Source organism: Jaculus jaculus, chromosome 6 (genome assembly GCF_020740685.1).
Source record: "Jaculus jaculus isolate mJacJac1 chromosome 6, mJacJac1.mat.Y.cur, whole genome shotgun sequence".
In the NCBI taxonomy this organism is placed as follows: domain Eukaryota; kingdom Metazoa; phylum Chordata; class Mammalia; order Rodentia; family Dipodidae; genus Jaculus; species Jaculus jaculus.
In genome coordinates, this window is record NC_059107.1 from 17,646,963 (window position 1) to 17,666,510 (window position 19,548).

A 19,548-nucleotide genomic window follows, 5' to 3' on the forward strand; every position below is an offset into this window, starting at 1 on the left:
CCATAACCTGGCTCCAAAATATATTAATCATTTCTGACAATAAATTTGTACTAATGACTTAAATGCTTAAATGTGTATATATATAAAATCTCAAATGTGTATATATATATATACATATATATATATGCATATATATAATACATACATACATATATATGTGTGTATATATATATATATATATATATATATATATATATATATACATATCTATATCTATATATATAGACATAGATATGTGTATGTATATATATAATCTTCAAAAGGATAACCTCGAATGAACCTGTTGAATAACAAAAATATAACCTACATTCAATTAATAATCTAACAGGACATTCTTTCATGATATCCAAAATGTAACTCAATGAGACCACAACAGAGCATTTTCTGTCTTCTGTCTCCTTTGTATTCATGTACACGTGTGCATGTGTACGGTGAATGTGTGTGTCCATACCTATGTGCACGCTTGCAGAGGCCAGAGTATCAACTGTGCATATCTGTCACTCTTCCTTATTTCCTTTCACTGAACCTGGATCTCAAGGTTGTTATGCTCTGCTATCTGGCCAGTGGGCACCAGTGATCATCCTATCTCGGCCCCTCAGCCTGTGATCATGGGCATGCACCGCCCTCTCTGGCTTTTGTATGTGTACGCTGGGGACCCACGTGTCCTCATGCTTGCACAAGAAATGCTCTGACCAACTCAGCCATCTCCCTAGCCCATGTGCTTTAGTAAATAGCTCCAAGAACAAGAGATACTTATACTCACTCACTTACTTACATTCTCACAGTGACATCTTGTTATGCGGGCCATGAAAGTTCTAGATGATAACCTGGAGGTTCTCTACTTTGGTCAGTGTAAATGTTAAGACCAGGACTAGATGATATTTACAAATGGACAGTACTTTCACTCTGTCTAAGTCTAAATGGTGAAGCCATTTTAAATATCCATATTTAGATTTTTTCCTGAGGCATAATTAAAATATATGAATTTGCATTTTATACTGTAAGTACAGTTGAGTGAATCATTTTATGAGGCATTAGATGGTTAAAAAAAAGATGATTTATCTGAAATGTCACTACAATGACCACATTAAAACCTACACATATTAGGAAAGGCAATGCTGAACTGTAGCTATCTTTGTCTGGACTTGCTAGATCTCATCATTATTACAAATCTCTGGCAGATAGGGACCTTTTAAGTATAACATGAAAAGTATTATTGCAGTAATAATTGTTATTGGTTACTGAAGTTAAATGCAACTAGATTAGCTTTGTACTTGTTGCTGTGACTGACTTCCTGACAAGAAGCAGCTGAGGAATGGAACGGTTTGCGGAGTTTACAGCCCTGGGGGGTATTTTCCATCATGTTGGGGAAAGCATAGAAATAAGATCATGAAACAGAAATGGCCACACTGGATCCTCAGGAAGCAGAAAGAGGATAGGAAGTAGAGCCCATCCACGGCAACCCACTTCCTACTGCGAAGTCCACCTCCCAGAGGTTCCAAAGTCATCCCAAGTTGTCACCCAAGCTATTCAAGCACACGAGCCCATAGAGGACACTTCATGTCCACTCTACCATCCCTACCTTGCACTGACTAATCTGCATTGTTCTTTATTGATGTTATTCTTTGAATTCTTATGCCAACCTCATGTAGCTCATATCATTTCTCTATTTTATAAAAAAAGAAAACCAGGCTCGATTTATCAGTGTGATTTCTCAGAGTCTGTTAGAAAAATCAGTGAGTTTAGAGACCAGTAACATCTGTGATCTAATATGGCCAGAAAGGGCAGGCAATACATATGATGAGTTTTATTTCTTCAAAATCTTAAAAAAGCTGGAGAGATGGCTAGGAAGTGAAGGCGCTTGCCTGTGAAGCCTAAGAACCCAAGTTCAATTCCCCAGTACTCATATAAGCCAGATGAACAAAGTAGCATAAGCATCTGAAGTTCAATTTGCAGTGGCTAGAGGTCCAGGTACACCCATTCTTGCACTCTATATTCCCTTTCTTTTTCTCTTTCTTTCTCTCTCTCTCTCTCTCTCTCTCTCTCTCAAATAAATAAACGGCATATTTTTATTTATTTATTTATTTATTTTGAGAGAGAGCAATAGGCAGATATAGAGAGAATGGGCATGCCAGGGCCTCCGGCCACTGCAAATGAACTCCAGGTGCATGCACCATCTTGCTCATCTGGTTTACTTGAGTCCTGGAGAGTTAAGCCTGGTTCCTTGGGCTTTGAAGGCAAGCACCTTAACCACTAACCCATCTCTGTAGCCCTTTAAAAAAATATATCCTAAAAGAAGATGACCAACTATTGAACACTTGACATATCCCAGTGAAGTAGCCTGAGAAAGCACTGCTGAGAAGATTCTACACCTTCTGATTCATTGTTGAACCCACAAAGTCTGAAAATCCAACCACATTGAGAGTGAAAATACTGACCTAGCTGTGTAACACAGTGACGTGGACCTGCCCAAGTGACCTATATGTCATGTAAAAAGGACAAGGAGCATCTGGGTTTTTAGTAAGATGAGTAGTTTTGCAATTGGTTCTATTAAGAGAATTCTACTTTCCCTTCCAAGAAGTTTACAAGCTGCATGAAGCAAACCTAGAACCTTGAGCTGTGGACTGTAAAAGGCAGCCTCATTCTTTGGGGAGGGCCCAGGGTGCGATGCAGCCATGTAGTTGATGTTGGTGTTTGAATAGTAGGTTGGCTCAGATTATTATAAACAAACTTCTTATTGCTGGAACAAAATACCTGGCTAGAAGTAGCTTATGGAAGGAAAGAACTTACTTGATCTTATAGTTTGACAGGCTATAGTCCATTCTCGTGGGAGATCATGGACAGTGCAGGGAATGGGTCATCACAACACACCATCACATGCATGATGGGGAAGAAGAGAGAGAATAGCAAACACGCCTGTGCTACAAAGGCCCAACTCCAGTGACACACTTCCTTCAGAAAAGCTCCATGTCCTTAAGGTCGCATAACCTTCCCAAATAATGCCACCAGCTGGGGACTAAGGATTCAAACACTTGAGTCTATGGGGTGTGGACATTGTATATTCAAACCACCAAACCAACTGTTTCCATTTCAAAGCCATATCATTTGGTCCCCACCTCCTTTTCATACTTTTCATTTCTGAATGCAGTGTGCAACACACACGCACGCGCGCGCACACACACACACACACACACACACACACATGCATGCATACATACAATTATATAAAACATAAGAATCTTTGACTTAACTAAGAGTCTTAAATAAAATTTGGCAATAGTGATTTCACAAATCACTGGCAAACAAAGGGTAATTCATAAATTGCACTTCTAGAATTCATTCCTGAACAGCAAGAACATGTAAAAGAACTTTAATTAGGTTAGCTCTTATTTGGCAATGTTACTTTAGAAAAAATACCAATATGTAGACAAAATACACAGATGAATGTTTCTAGATATAGTCTACATGGACAAAATGCATTCAGTATATGTGCTACAAAAGTGAGTCCTCATATAAATTCTTAAAAATAAAAAAAATGTTTTATTTATCTGAGAGGGACACAAAAGGCTTCAATGAAGTAAGATATGCAAAGGCTCTTTATCCATTTACATTTGTAATAACTGTACTGCGTAATTGAACCCGGGTCATTAGGGTTTGTAAGCAAGTACCTTTAACATCTAAGCCATATTTCTGTAGCCAGAAGCTATATTTCTTCTTGTTCTTTATTCCTTTTTTCTTGAGGTACAGTCTTGCTCTAGCCCATGCTAACCTTGAATTTCATATGTAGTCTCAGGCTGCCCTCGAACTCATGGCATCCTCTTACCTCTGCCTCCTAAGTGCTGGGGTTAAAGGAGTGTGCCATCACTACCAGCTGAAGCTATCTTTTAAAATGAGAAGTTAAAAAAATAAAAAAAAACTACCATATGTCATGCAGGCTGGATTTCTGCTCAGAGCAGTCATAAGGAGTCACGCTGGTTTGCCTTAGCTGAAAGTCCTCACAAAGCCCGAGAGTAAACTTCTAGAACGCCTACTCATCATACGTGTGTAAAATGCTTCCATTTTGTAATTCAGTAAGTTATGAAGCTATTTCTAAGGTCTGAAGGACAGAAAGAATTCCAAAATTCTCTTGTCCTTCAAGCTGCTTCTTTGTGACCTCAGAATGGTAGAAATCAACATTATAGCTGCAACAACAGTGCAGGTGACTGACTCAACATGAAAGCTAAAATCATGACCCAGAAAAGCAACTGCATTACAGAACAGGTCATCACACTAAAATCAATGAACACATGTGTGCACGTGTGCACATTTGTGAACAAATGCACTAGCCTTGCTAAATATATGGTCTTCTGCAAGAATGCAAGCTGCAGATACTGAAAATAGTGTCATAAAAACAACAGAAAGCATGCCATGAACGCTTAAGGTCACATTTATGTAACAGTTACAAAGCAACAAAATGCATGAGTTGCAAAGACAATTAGTATATTCTGTGATATCCTATTACCTCCACCTATTTTCTCAAGCCTCTTTTGATTGTATCATTATCATATTAATAACACTTCATCCTCGTCCAGAGTCTTTGCATTTTCCCTTTATTTTCAATTCATCTTTCCCTAAACATGTTTTCTGAGAATGCAGAAATAGGAGTGAGAAGTTGGTGCCATTATTGAGAGGAAAGACTGCCAGTCAGTGCCTGCTTCCACCAAATTCCACATCCTTAAAGAAATTTTGCTGGACATTTGGTTTGGACATGAGTCTTTGTGGGAGGTCTGGGCCTGTGGTGAACTTTACAATACAGTCAAGCCTATAATGGATTCTCACAGACTTACAGCTTTCAATCTCCAAGGTGCAGTTTTGTTCATCCAGTGGGTATCGCCTCAGGTCCATCATGCAGGCAGCTGTGGTTGTAATTCTAGGAGAGAAATGAAAACATGCACCATTAGTCTAGACCCTCTGTCTCTCTGATCTTTACAGAGACCTCCCTTCTCATCTGCCAGCTCAAAGCCCCCTTCTGAGAAGCCCTTTCCAAGCAGCCCTCCAAAACTGATTGCCTTAACTAATGCTCCATTATAGCTTTCTGTTCCCTGCCTTCAAGCAATTACCACAATCTGGAATTATCTTGCTTAATTGTTTTCTTTCAATAAAGTTTACAATGCTTAAGGGCACAGAATCCATTCTGTTCACTGCAAAGTCACACAATAAATATCAACTGAATGAATAAATACATGAATTTGTAACAAGACAAACAGTTGGGCTTGCTCATACCAAGTCACTATTTTTTGGAAGATTATTTTATGTTATTGCTTCTTTCATAACTTAAAATTGCTCTGTGTCTTAGGCTGAAGATATTCTTTCTATTTTTATTTTCTTTTTAAAATATTATTTATTTATTTACTTATTTATTTACGAGAGAGAGAAAGAGAGAGAGTGGGCACACCAGGGCCTCTAGTCATTACAAAGGAACTCCAGACACATGCACCATTATGTGCATCTGGTTTATGTAGATTCTGAGGAAGAAAACCTGGGTCCTTAGGCTTCACAGGCAAGGGCCTTAACTGTTAGGCCTTCTCTCCAGCCTTATTTTATTTTTTAATAGCAGATAAATGTTAATCCATTTAAAGACCCTATTTAAAGTCCGTTACATAAATAGTACTGATGCACAAGCTGGTGCATGTGTCTGGAGTTCCTTTGCAATGACTAGTGGCCCAGGCACATCCAAATTCCCATTCTCTCCAATCTCTCTCTCAAATTAATGAATAAATTATTTTTTGATATTTAAGTTATACAACTCACTTGGACTATGTGACACTTTCATAATTTTATCATTGGCTCTCATAAGTTTCTTATTAGTATTTTGCATCCATTTACAGAGTGATATTGTCTGAATTGACACTAACACACACAGTCCATACTATTCAGACAAAAATTGTGAAAGGGAATAAAATTTACTACATGACATTCCAAAACCTTATGTGCCTAAAATGAATTTTTGCCTCCAGAAGCTAGAAAAAATTAACTTGATCTGTAAAACTAATACAAAAGGCATAAAAGTTACAAGAGTATGCATACAATAGAAAGTGCAGAGAAATAAGTAGAAAAAATCCAATTCTGTAATTGAGGTGAGGTTTGCAATCACTGCTATAGGCTGTGGTTCACACTTGCTATTATATGTATTCATGGCAATTAACATCTGTGAACTGTGCTATGTGCACCAAGAAAAACAAATTGACGAACACTGTCAGAGAAGCAATGAATTCTTTTCATGCTTTAAAAATAAAGTAGAAGAATGTGATGTTTCTCCCCACCAACATTCATCTTTGTAAACTGTTTAGCTGTTTTTAACAATATATTATACTTCATATTACCAACATAAATTCTTATTATTTACTAAGCTTGTAAGTATTTGTTCTTTTTAATTGTAGAAAAGTAGAAACTTGGGGAAGCAAAATATCCATTTGGAATTTTGATCATTCAGAATAAGTCCTGGATATCTTCCAACAACCAAAAATCTTTGCCATATTAGTTTGTTGTAAGATCCAAAGAGTAGGAAGGAGTCTGCAGTTCATAAGAGACGTTCTGCAACTTTTTAAAGTAAACCTTAACCTACTAATGAGCAGGTCATGTTACTTCATTTCAATGCATGCTATTTGATAATATAAAAGTATTTCTGTGTGTAAATGAAGAGATGGAGAGTACCCACATGCGTTTTTACAAGCAAAGTGATATAAATGTGAATGTATATAGTTTTCCATTATGCAGAGTTTCCGAGTTGACTCCCCATGTGTTACAGGGAATTCTGTATTACAAAGAATAGATGTCTGATGAGACCTGGATCTTTCCAAATACCTTGGGAGATCAGGAACATTACCTGTGCTTATCATCTTTGTATTTTGAGCACATGTGCCTGACATGTATAGCAAACTCCAGAGTAAAATAATGACATGAACAAATCAAAGAGATGGAAAAAGACTGCAATTGCAAATAATGACAGAGGCAGAATGCTGAGGCAATTCTTATTAAGGATTGAGTATAACTCATGAATAAGATTCTCAATAAATTTGAAAATCAAAGTTATTTTTACAGAAGAAATTATACTGGAATGAATCCTATTCAGATAGGACCAGTGGTCTTTCTATCTTTTTTATTTTATTTTGTTTTATGTTTTCTTTGTTAATTCACAACACAGCTGAAGTTCTATAGGAATAAGCCAATGCAATGAATAAAATTAATGGACTTTGCATAAACACCCCTTTCTGAATCCTTACAAATATGTAATAGGTCTTAAGTAACTCAACACTACTACCTAGTAATACCCATTATGCCTCTACCCTGATTATGTTTGTAGACCACTGTGAAAAACATGGAGACAGCTCTGTTTTAAAGGAAAGCAATCAAGGCCATCTTCACATTGTATCTTACATATCTGTGGAAATTCTTCTGTAGCTAAAAGTGCCAAAATGCCTTTTTTCATATGATGGATATCCTTGGACTAAAACATCTTTGGAAAACTATCTTTATTATTTAGCCATTTCTCACTATAATACCCAAATGACTGTGTCATATAATATTAATATGAAGCAAGAAACTCAGTCATATTTAGTTATCTATAAGATTAAGAAGTACAAAATCCAAGCTAGCTCCTTGTATCAAAACTACAGCTGAAAGCTGGGGTGTGGTGGCACATGCCTTTAATCCCAGCACTCGGGAGGCAGAGGTAGGAAGATCACTGTGAGTTCAAGGCCACCATGATACAACAGAGTGAATTCCAGGTCAGCCTGGGCTAGAGTGAGTTCCTACCTCAAAAAAAGAAAAAAAAAAAAAAAAAAGAAAGAAAGAAAGAAAAACTATAGCTGATAGGTTCATGGTGCCCATATATCATTACAAGTTTGAATAAAACACAAAGAGAACTATTAATTAATAATAGATACCTTAGCTTCTCAAGAAATATGAAAAAAAATTCAGAATCACCCTCAAAGTGGCATAAAGGAGGCCTTTCAGTGGATTCTTTAAGACGGGATTGATAAATTTAAAAAAATGTAAATGTGTGCATAAACTTATAAAAGGTAGTAAGCAAGGGGATAAAGTGACTACAAATGGGCTTGACTTATTTATTAGATGGCTATTTAATTATTCCTCAAAGAAAAAAATCAACATCATTGTATATTTTTTAAAAAAGTCACATGCCTTGTCTTGAACTCTGTTTACAGCACAGTGTCCTAGTCAATTAGTGACTGACAGGCATACATTTCTCAACCTCAACACACACATTTACTCAAGATTTCAGCTCATTTTAATTATTAGGGGAAAGAGGACCCTATAGAATCAGTATACAACATTCTCAGAAAGCAATTAATATGTTTTAAATGGTCAAAAAGCAATATATATATTTATCTTGCATATATATATATATATAAACAAATTCAAAATTTCCTCTGGGGAAGAGGAGTATCAAATAATGTACTTATGTTTTTATGCAAAGGCTATGAACTGAAGTGTATAACGTTCTAGAGAGCTCCTCTGACTCTTTGCTGTTAACAGTGCTTTAAACTTACTTTAGGGCAGGAGAGATGGCTCAGGGGTTAAGGAATTTGCCTGCAATGCTTAGCAACCTGGAGTCAATTCCTCAGTAACTACATAAAGGCAGATGCACAAAGTAGTGCCTGCATCTGGAGTTCGTCTGCAGTGACTAGAGGCCCTTGGCACACTCACATTCTCTCTCCCTCCCTCTCTCTCTCTCTCTCTTCTCTCTCTCTCTCTCTCTCTCTCTCTCTCTCTCTCACACACACACACACACACACACACACACACACACTTTTTCTCCTTGAAAACAAACAAATGAATAAAATCTTAAAAATTAAAACTCACTTAAAAAACTTTTGTTATTCTTCTATTAGATTTGACCTTATTCTGTGGCCTTTTAACCGTTTTAGTTGGGAGGATAAATTCTCACATATGGTTCTCTTATATAATGAGTTCTTGCTTTTTATTTGGCAGACTTTGCACATAGACGTATCTGAATTTTGTTTTGTCACTCTAATTAGTTAACAGACCTGATGTTCTCGGATCACTAAGTTCCATACCATATTATGCGCTGTTTGGAACATACCATCTCATTTAAACCTCACTGTCACCTGATCCTGAGTCTCACAGTCAGTGGGAGCTGTACTTTAAACTCAGAGTTTTGGTTCTACAGTATACTACATATTGAAAGAGAATGTGACAATTAGCTACTTATAGTAACTTGAACAAAGTAATTTCTTCTGTCTGGAAGACTGGTTTATTGCCTTTATCTTGAATGATTGTAGAAGTTCCAAAACCCTATAAAATACATGTTTTGACCTTGTAGATGGTGTAATTCTGTTTTACCCACATATCCAAATGCTTTATTTCACAGCTGTTCATTCTGTTTTAGTCAATTATGTAGATGAGCCCACCCCAGACAAGCAAATACAAGCCTCTCCCCAAGGAGTCCCACATTATAGTCTGTCTTGACTGAAGGTTTCACTCAGCATTGACTTTTTTTTTTTTTTTTTTTTTTTTTTGCCTTCCATCCTCTTGATTTACCTCCACTAAGGCCTTCTGCTTAAATCCAAACCTCCACGACTTGCATAATTGTTAATAAAAAGCTCTCTAAAAGTCCTCATGCAGAGTCACATGCATTACTATGCTCAATTTTGCAATCACCCCAAAAAAGTAAGATTGCTAGCAATCATGTTCTCATTTGATACATCATGCATTTCAGATCAGAGCTATTTGCAGTCTTCTGCAGCTGCCTGGCCTTCTGCGACTCTTTGATTCTCTGGAATCTTATGTTCTGTGAAGATATTGTGAACATTAAAGGGCTACCCAGGTTTCTGTCACAAATGCAGCCACTGCTGTGAAAGATATTTCCCTAAATATCTCCCTTATGGACTGTAACCGGAAGTCTTTAGCAAAATCTCATTTTGGGATACATAAATTACATCTTCCTTTTCTGGTCAACCTTTACTTTGGTTTCTCATGCTGCATTCGTGAGAGTCTCACCTAATGCTAGGATGCTCTCAGCTATATCTTCTCTCTCTCTCTCTCTCTCTCTCTCTCTCTCTCTCTCTCTCTCTCTGTCTCTCTGTCTCTGTCTCTGTCTCTGTCTCTCTCTTTCTTTAAACTAGGGATCAAGGGAATTCAATGGAAAATACAATCCAATACATAAAAGTAACTTCTATATTCTTGACTCATAAACTAACAGCTGAAATAGGACTTTACATCACAATATGAGATTTAATTGAACCCTAAGCTCTTTGCAAACTAAAGAGACATACATTAACATCTAGGACTCTGGTTATTTCAAAGTATTTTCACATTAAAATAATGGTTTGAATGCTGGAAAGATGACTTTGCAGATGAGGCTCTTGCCTGTGAAGACTAAAGACGAAAGTTTGATTCCTCAGTACACATGTAAGCCAGACCGGATGCACAAGGTGGCATTTGCTTCTGGAATTTGCAGCAGCTGAAGGCAATAATGTGCCCATTCTCTCTATCTGCTTCTTCCTCTCACTTTCTCTCCCTTCCTCTCTTTCTTTCTCAAGTAAATAAATTTTTTTTAAAAAAATAGTGTTTTGATATGCTGGCTACTTATAACAGTACATTCATGAAAATAAATCTACTATGTTGTATTCAGATGTGTGACCCATAAAAAGACACCATTTCAGAACATTCATCAGTTTATCCCAGTAGTTTCCTTTTTAAAATATTTATTTGACTAATGATTTAAATGGCTCTCAGATATAGATTTAAGGTAGCCTGTGCAAAAAGATTCCCAAGACACTTGGGTCCCTATTCCTTCTAAATCTATTTTCTACATATTATTTTAAAATACAAGCTACCTATGTTGTGTTCCTTTCTTGCCTTTCCTCATTCCCCTGTATCCCTAACCTCCATCTTTGTGAGCCTCTATTGGTCTTCTTGGATCTCTGATTCTCTGGCCTCGCTGGAAATTTAACCAATTGGGAATGAATCCCACAGTTGGGGCAAGAGGCCACCAACTCCCAGGAACTAGGTCTCCAGACTCCCATCCTGTTGGGCGTGTGTCTGTGTTGCCTGTCCCTTCTTGCCTCCCCACCTGCCTAAAGAGTGAAATCTAGGGAGTTGAAAGCAACCTGCTGATCCTATGTTTGGAAGGAGGGACACTTTGTAAATAGCCCTTCAGTGCCTCTCATCAAATGATCCCATTTTCAGTGTGCCATCTGTTTGCTGTTGGGTTCCTCACTGGTAGAATACGTTATAGAAATATATTTAACATCCAAAGCTCTTCCAGTTATGCTGTCAAAAACCTTTTAGAGCCATTGCATTCCATGTTTGTCTATCATAATAGACTGAGGACAAGAGAAGATATTCTACTTCCTCTACTTTAAATGAGACACTTCTTTCCCACCATTTTGCTGCCTGTTGCTCACCCAAGCAGCCTTCTCCAATTGCCTGGTGATGTATCAATGTATCGATGTAGAAAGCAATTCACAAAGATAAATTGAGTGTACACACACTTAAACATTTAAAAGTATAATAGAGATGCCATGACAGTATGGTTGATTTTGATTTTCTCATATATCCTATGCTTTCCTTATGTATATTGTGCTGATTTTTATTTTTATAGTCTGTAGTTTTCTTGATAGTTTAATGAATATTCATTATTTTTTCTCCCTAACATTATGAAGACACTTTTCTCAGTCTGTTTATGTTCCCACCAGCAATATTCATGGCCACTAACCCATTATATATAAATAACATTAGAGTACATAATGAATTTGAAATGCAATGTTTTATTTATGAACATATCATACTGAATTATGGGCTGTCAAAGTTGAACAGATTATTAAGTGATAGTTCTACAAACTTCTGATGATTAAGTTCTTTCCATAAAGTTTCAGTAATTGTTCAAATGAAATACTTTGTTGATTTGGAATATACTCTCCATAAAAGGAATCTATTACATCTTTGGAAATCTGTGCTTACCAAAAATATTTTCTGTATTTAACAGTAGCTTGAATTACTTTAGTTGTAAATTATTTATTCATAGACTTTGCAGTTTTTGTCTAGGAGGCATTTCTGTTTTTATTTCATAGTGATCCAGTACAAAGTTTATATTTAACCCTCAAAGCCATTAGGACTTGATGTTGCTTATACTGAGAAAGCAAAATAGTTCTTAATTTTTTCCATGACAAGCTGTCTTTTTTATAATTAATAAGCAGTGAGTGATAAATTGGGAATATCTTATTTCTGATAAGAACATAATATATACTTTATATAAACATAAATATGTTTTTACAGATTAGGATATCAAGCACCTTTCATATGTTAAGTTAGGAGTTTACCATTTCCAACTTTCAAAGAAAATATCAATTAAAGAAAGTGATGGCAGAAGAGGACACAAAGAAGCCAGTACAAGAATGCTTGTCCGCGCGTAATGTGTGACAGAGAGGGCAGTGACTGTGGGGTTTGGCAAACTAAGAAAAACTCCTCAGCACAAAGACATAGAAAAGAACAGACAAAAAAAAAAAAAAAAAAAAAAAAACTCTCTGGGGGTGAGTAGCCTCTGGGCATGACTTTGCAGTGACCTTTAGCCAGCCATTGAAGAGGAGATACTATGTGAAAATGGTTTTAGTATGTATTCAGAAGTCTCACATGAAAACCACCTCCCAAAGCAAACTAGGGATGGCTTTCTTCTGATTTGTGGAAGCCAGTCCTTCAAAGGCTGAGTTACTCAGACAGGAAGGAGTTCTGAAGTGAGATGCGGCATGGGAGGGTATGTGGATCTCTGCGAATGAATCTGAATCTAACAGGGCCCCTTACAACTGCACATCGAGACAAATAGCAAAACGGAAGACAAGTTGGAAAAACAAATCAATTTGAGACTGAAAATTCCTCAAAACATTTGCCTGTATACAAGACTGCTTAAATATCACAAGAAGAAAAGAAGTCTTGGATTCAAGTGGGGCTCCGTTTGAAATAAACTTAGCTTAATTAAATTGAGTAAAATGCATCATAGTATGAAATGGAGGCTTACTATAAGGAAGGATTTCAAAGAAACAGAAAATGTTCACAAACAAAAATAAAACAGTAAGAAGTAATGCATACCTGTCATTCTAGCACTTAGAAGCTAAGGAAGGAGGATTGCCATGAATTCGGCTGAGCTTGGACAGTACAGTAATTACTTGAATTAAAACAAGCAGTGATTTTAGAGTCTGCTCAATGCAATTGTATAAATTGTTATAACTTATGAACATTAAAAAAAATACTTCATATTAGCCTGGAGATATGGGCTAGTGATTAAGACACTTGCCTGCAAAGCCAAAGGACCCAGGTTAAATTCCTCAGGACCCACATAAGGCAGATGCACAAGGTGGCACATGTTTCTGGTGTTCATTTGCAGTAGCTGGATGCCCTAACATGCCCATTCTCTCTCTCTCTCTTTCTCTCTGCCTCTTTCCCCATCAAATAAATAAATACAAGTAAAATATTTAAAATGCTTCATATGTTCATATATTATATATATGTATATGTATATATATATATATATATATATATATATATGACATATATAATATGTGTGTGTGTGTGTGTGTGTGTGTGTGTGTGTTTTACAAAATGGCTTTGCTGTATAGCCAGGGCTATATAGAGACCTCTTCTCAAAAATATGCAGAAATTCCAAAAATATGTTGGTACCATATTTATCTTCTAAACTAAGGTGAAAATAAAAGTCATTAAATAATAATAATAAATTGAGCCACAGACATGGATGAAAAACTGACACTTCATCCCAAGAAGAAAGTAAAAAATTAGTAATAGGTGACATCAGAAAACAAAAAGCATGTAAAGTATTGTGAGCTGGGAATAGGGCTGGAAGATGAAGGAATGGACCAGTGCATCAAAACCCAACTACACCACATATATTTCTCCTGATTCTCCATCCTGGGATCTGTGTAGGTTCTAGCAATTTTTCTGAGAAGAAAAGAAAGTAGATGGCCCAATCAATGGCTCAGCAATTCAGTAAAAATCTTACTGGGAGTAAGTGTAATGCCAGCCTCCATTCACATGTAGGGCTCGGGGAGCAATGACGAACTGTCCACATATACGGTTGTAGACCAAACAGGAAGCTTTGGTCATAAATTCTACCAAGAAGGACACAGACAGAGGGTTTAGGTTAAGTAGAGAGATGACTTGGCTCATCGTGAGAGCTGTAAAACAATGAAATCCCTCTCCAGGGTAGATGGCATACTTCTTTTTCTGAAGCTGCTATGTGATGAACAAGTTCATGGGACAAGGGGAGGGGGAAGGGATGGACTCAGAGACCCTCTCCAGTTTCTATTCCTGAAAACCTACTCAACCTTTTCACTTTCTACAACACAAACATCTTTTGTCACTTTTGCAAATTTGACTTTTTGCGGGTTTTGGCTGAATAGAAATAGTAGTGACGTTAAAGGTTGCTCAATGTAATTGCATATTGCACAGATCTAAAATATTGCGACACATGTTGAGTGAAGACAAGGGCTAAGCAAAGATAGATCTCATCCAGGTGATTATGAACAAAGTGGTCAAGGAGCATGATTGAAGAAAGAGCTACAGCACGCCGTGCTGGTTCTAATATTCACGCTCAGGTGTGGAATTAGCTAAAACTTTTGTGGCGGACACAAGGATGTTGTTCATGGGGAATTTTCAGGAGTCATTATTTTTAAACAAATAAGGTGCACTACACCACTGGTGACATACTGATTTTATAATTATTTTTCTTGGCAGTCTCCTTGTCTTTCCAAAACCTCCCCCTTAAGCATATCACACCATCTTTAACTGGGAGAAGGAAAAGAAAAGCAAAAAATTAGCATATGCTTGACATTGCTGAGAGAAATACAAGGTATATGAGAAACTGTACTAAATATTTGAGTTTTACAACTTGTTAAAACAGGATATATTAAATATATTACTACAATGAAGTAAGCTAATCATGTTATAGTTACAGTGTGTGTGTGTGTGTGTGTGTGTGTGTGTGTGTGTGTGTAATAGCAGCTAAACTCCATATAAAAATGCAAGATAGGATACTATTGCATTCTCCCCATATCACATGATACATTAAATCTTTTTTAAATATTTTAATACTTTTAAAAATATTTTAATCTATTTATTTGAGAGAGAAAGATGGAGAGAGGGAGAGAAAGAGGCATATAGAGAATGGGTACATGAGAGCCTCCAGCCACTGCAAATGAACTCCAGACACATGTGCCTCCCTATCTATGCATCTGTCTTACATGGGTCCTGGGGAGTTAAACCTGGGTCCTTTGCCTTTACAGGCAAGTGCCTTAACCATTAAGCCATCTCTCCAGCCCACATTAAATCTTTTGACACATTCTCCTAACTTGATGGTACTATACTCTCTTTATATCTTCTCATTTTGTCCCACATTTTTATACTTTGTAACCACTATTTTATTCTGTACCTTAAGGAATTTATAGAAGCAGATATAATATTGAGTTGGGTAATAGTTGGACATAGATTTTTACAAGCTTATATGATGTGATCAGTCAATTTCAGAAAAAGTTCAGTTCTGGGATTATTATATAGCTGATTAGCAGTAAGTGAGTTGACCAGCATTAAGATATTCATGGCCTTCTTTTTACATGGCCCTTATTAAGTAATATAGAAGGCAGTTTATAAAATTATTAAGATGTGAATAGAATATTTACTTTAAGACTATTAAAATCAAATCCAAGTAAAGGTAAACTGGCATAGAAAAATAATACTTTAGTAAATCTGGGTACATTATTGAACATCTTTGAGCATTCATAATAGTTCTTGGCAATGTTGAGCATCTGCTGCTAAATATATACTACACACACATACACACACACACACACACACACGCACACACACACACACACACACACACACACACACACACACACACTGCAGTGAGTAGATACTGTTCAGAATGGAATAAGCTTTCCTACAAAAAATGAATCATAAATATAAAAAAGTATTGTGGAGAGCTTGATGAAATACTGTTATTACCATTTAAGTGAGAAGGTCATGAAACGTGGCTTAAAAATATTGATTTCATAAATTCAGGAATGGTGCTGACTTAAAAATTAATAAGATTAAAAACTTTGACTTAAGGATCAGAAAAGTATGTTCTGATGTGATCACTTATGGACACATCCTCAGGGATGCATTCATGAAAAATTCCAACCATGAGAATAACCAATTCAATTACTAGCGACCTATTCACCCAGTCAAATGGTTGTAAAATGTACATGAGGTAAAAGCAGACATAAGTAAAGGAAGGTCTTACATATGATATTGTTAAATCAATTTGCTTTTATCATATAGAAAATACATAATAGAAATGCAAATTAAACTTAATTTACTCAGTTAATGAAGACTAACTGAACTATTATAAATTTTCAAGAAAACTTATGACTGAGGAAATAAGATATTTAAGAGAGCAGGAGAGCATGCCTGCATTTTCTAATATATCTCCAGACTACACAGAAAGAAGAAAGGCCTTGAAAAGAGGAGGGTGATACTTGGAAACACTTTGTGTTTAAATATGGACCCAGCATTCCTCTATCTGACGTACCAGAACATTATAGGACATTATGTATTTTATCCTCAGTTCCCTTTTTTTTGTGAAATGCAGATTAACATACTTATTTATTCTGGTCCCTGTGAGAAATAAAACAGTTATATTTGTGCAGTATTTAAAGCAAATCCTGAGTTTAAAACACTGTTTCTGCCTTCTTTGTTATTTTTTTTCACCGAGATAAGGTCTCACTCTAGCTCAGGCTGACCTGGAATTCACTCTGTAGTCTCAGCTTGGACTCAAATTCACTACGATCCTCCCACCTCTGCCTCCTGAGTGTTGGGATTAAAGGTGTGTGCCATGAAGACCAGCCTTCTTTGTTAATTTTTAATGCTGAGGAAAGCTGATTTTTTTATATAAAAGGAAAACTAGAATAATAAAAACATAGTTGAAAAAATATCATAAATACTGTTTCACATTCCCACATACATATATGTAAATCCAGTGTAGTGATTTATATATAAGAAGTTTAGAAAGCAACTTTATATTTATGCCTTCTATACAGTTGGCAGGAATATTCTGTCAAACAATAGCCTCTATAGCAGCAACAAATGCATAGAGCGTATTCATGTGTCTGTCTTATCAGTTAAGTGATGTATCCCTACAAACAGTATGTGTGCAAAGTATCTTACAATAAAGTCTGGTTTCTAGATGTGTCCTAACACTCAATACTTTCTCTATTAATGATTTTCCCTCCCACAGATGAGAGGAAAAGCATTGAGAGATAACATATTGTTACATGTCTTTTGAAAATTAGTATATATGGGTAGTAATTTCCTCAGGAAAAGGTACAATCTATTTTTAACTCTAGTAAAGACAAATTTATATTCAATCATAATCAGTCCAATATGTGATATGTTTATTTGGAATTGTGCCACTTGTAATTCTGCTGGTTATTAGATATAGAATGATCAATTAGAATGTTTTAACCATTTGAAGAACTAGACCATGTGCTTCACAAGTTCTACCCAGGTTTTTGAAGTACTTGTTCTTTCTCACTAAACATCTAGGTATTAACTTCACTCAATACTTGGCAAGCTTCAGTAGGTTTGTGAGCTAGTACCCTGGCTCACAGCCTCTGGTTCTGTCCTACAGCAGACACCAGAAGCCCAAGAACAGAGAAACATGAAAGCTGATCAACGCTCTTGTTCACAAGACTATGAGGGGTTGAAATGAGACTGAAGCATTTTATACTGTGAGCCTATTCCATTGTAGTTACACGGATAGAACTAGGTGTTGTACATTGCACACTCCGTCAAGTTGGGCAAATGAAAATGCCTTTAAGAAATTTCAAATATTCATTATACAAACCTTCTTATACTGAAGGCCCCAACTCTAGAAAAAAGGTGCTGTGATAAACAGTACTTGTAGTCAAGATTGAAGAACTCAAAGGTTCGAAATGTTTCCTAGTCATAAAAAGGAGAGGTGAACACAAATTTGATAGGCTATTCTTCTAATTAAAATCTTAGCCTTCCTTGCTCTACAGATTGATTTCAAACTCCTAAATGTTACCACAGAATGCTTCTTTCTCTAACCTATCTTGTTTCATATGTTTTCCCATCTCATAGTCTACATTCCAGCCATTGTAATTTACTTAACAGTATTCCCCTATTTTCACTCAGTGCACATTCTGCTGCCCCTAGTTGGAATCTCTTCCTTTTATTCTTTCCACACTCTATTTTATCTGGATAGTTCCATGTTTTCCTTAATCAGGTGTAACTTCCCCACACCTTGTAAACATTATTTTTTGTGTATTCAAGAAAGGTTCTTAAACTCCAAACCCTCAGTTCATGTCTATTTTTAACAAAATAACTGGGACAAGCCAGAATGAGGAAGATAATTTGTAAGCTATTACATTTTTATTCAGAAATATCATGAGTCTGAGGAGTGGGAGGGTTTGAGAACTGAGAAAGTGTAAATACCCACGTGGTTGGGAAAGGAAGGAGAGAGTGTGAGAACCAAGGAAGAGAGAATGGATTCACCCACGTGGTGTGCGAGCCCATGTGGAAGAACAAATATGGGACCTTGACCTAATGGGAGGGGGTAGATCACAGATGAGCCTAAATAATGGTACCAAACTGCCTGGATTTATTGAAAAGAAAACTAACAAATTAAATTTTAAAAAAATGTGAAAAGTTTTTTTTTTTTTTCCTAAAATGGTGTGTGCTTTCAAAGAAATCAGAAGGCCAGAAAAGCAGCAATAGAGATATATGCCTTCCCACTCTGACAGCCAAAGAACATAATCTTACTGGTGTGGGGACGCAGATGTGAGCCTTCTGCTACCCAACTGTCTGTCAGCCAATGCAGCCTGACTAGTCTCCCCACCCCCATCCCCCAACAGGTGCACTGTGGCAATGACCACTCATCAGATAGCTTTTGCACTTCATGGCCAAGCAGGTCTAGGTGTCACAGGTAGCTGTGTATTCTAGAGAGATAAGATATCATGAGAACTTTAGAAAAGGGGGCAATAGGGACCTAGTGGAGGGAGCTAAAAGTCATCTCACTGGATTCCGAACAGTGTGGTTTCTCCCCCTCGCTTCACTCAGTGGTTTGATGAACAAGCATAATCTCCGCTAGCCAGGTGAGAAACCTGTGTACACCTCTGTTGTACTGCAGTGTGACATGGATGTCTATATACCAAGGACCTTAACATGTTACTCCCTATTTTTAATGCATTACTGACTGAAATCCAAGAAAGCACTGAGCCACAAACTCAGGTTCAGCTGCCTTAAAGTTCATATATCTTAACCCAGAAACAGTTGTTTATTGATTCTAATAGATATTCCCATTTTAAAAATAATGGGACTAAGGAAGTCATACAGTGGCAAATCCCACATCTGGCATGTGGGAGGCCTTGTGTTTGACTCCCAGAACCAATCTGAGCCAAAACAAAAATAAGTAATGAAATAAGAAAGTAGCTGGGCATGGTGGTGCACAGTTTTCAT

At 36.7% G+C, this 19,548-nt stretch overlaps 1 protein-coding gene across 4 annotated transcripts in view; it reads right to left on the bottom strand.

Annotated features, from left to right (window-relative positions):
* Positions 1-19,548, bottom strand: part of Gabrb2 (gamma-aminobutyric acid type A receptor subunit beta2) — a 202,683-nt gene that overhangs the window by 86,398 nt on the left and 96,737 nt on the right. For all 4 annotated transcript variants that reach the window (XM_045153034.1, XM_004661049.2, XM_045153035.1 and 1 more), the window contains exon 6: positions 4,827-4,909. In XM_045153034.1, the coding sequence (XP_045008969.1) occupies positions 4,827-4,909 (83 nt within the window). The remainder of the gene's footprint in view (positions 1-4,826; positions 4,910-19,548) is intronic.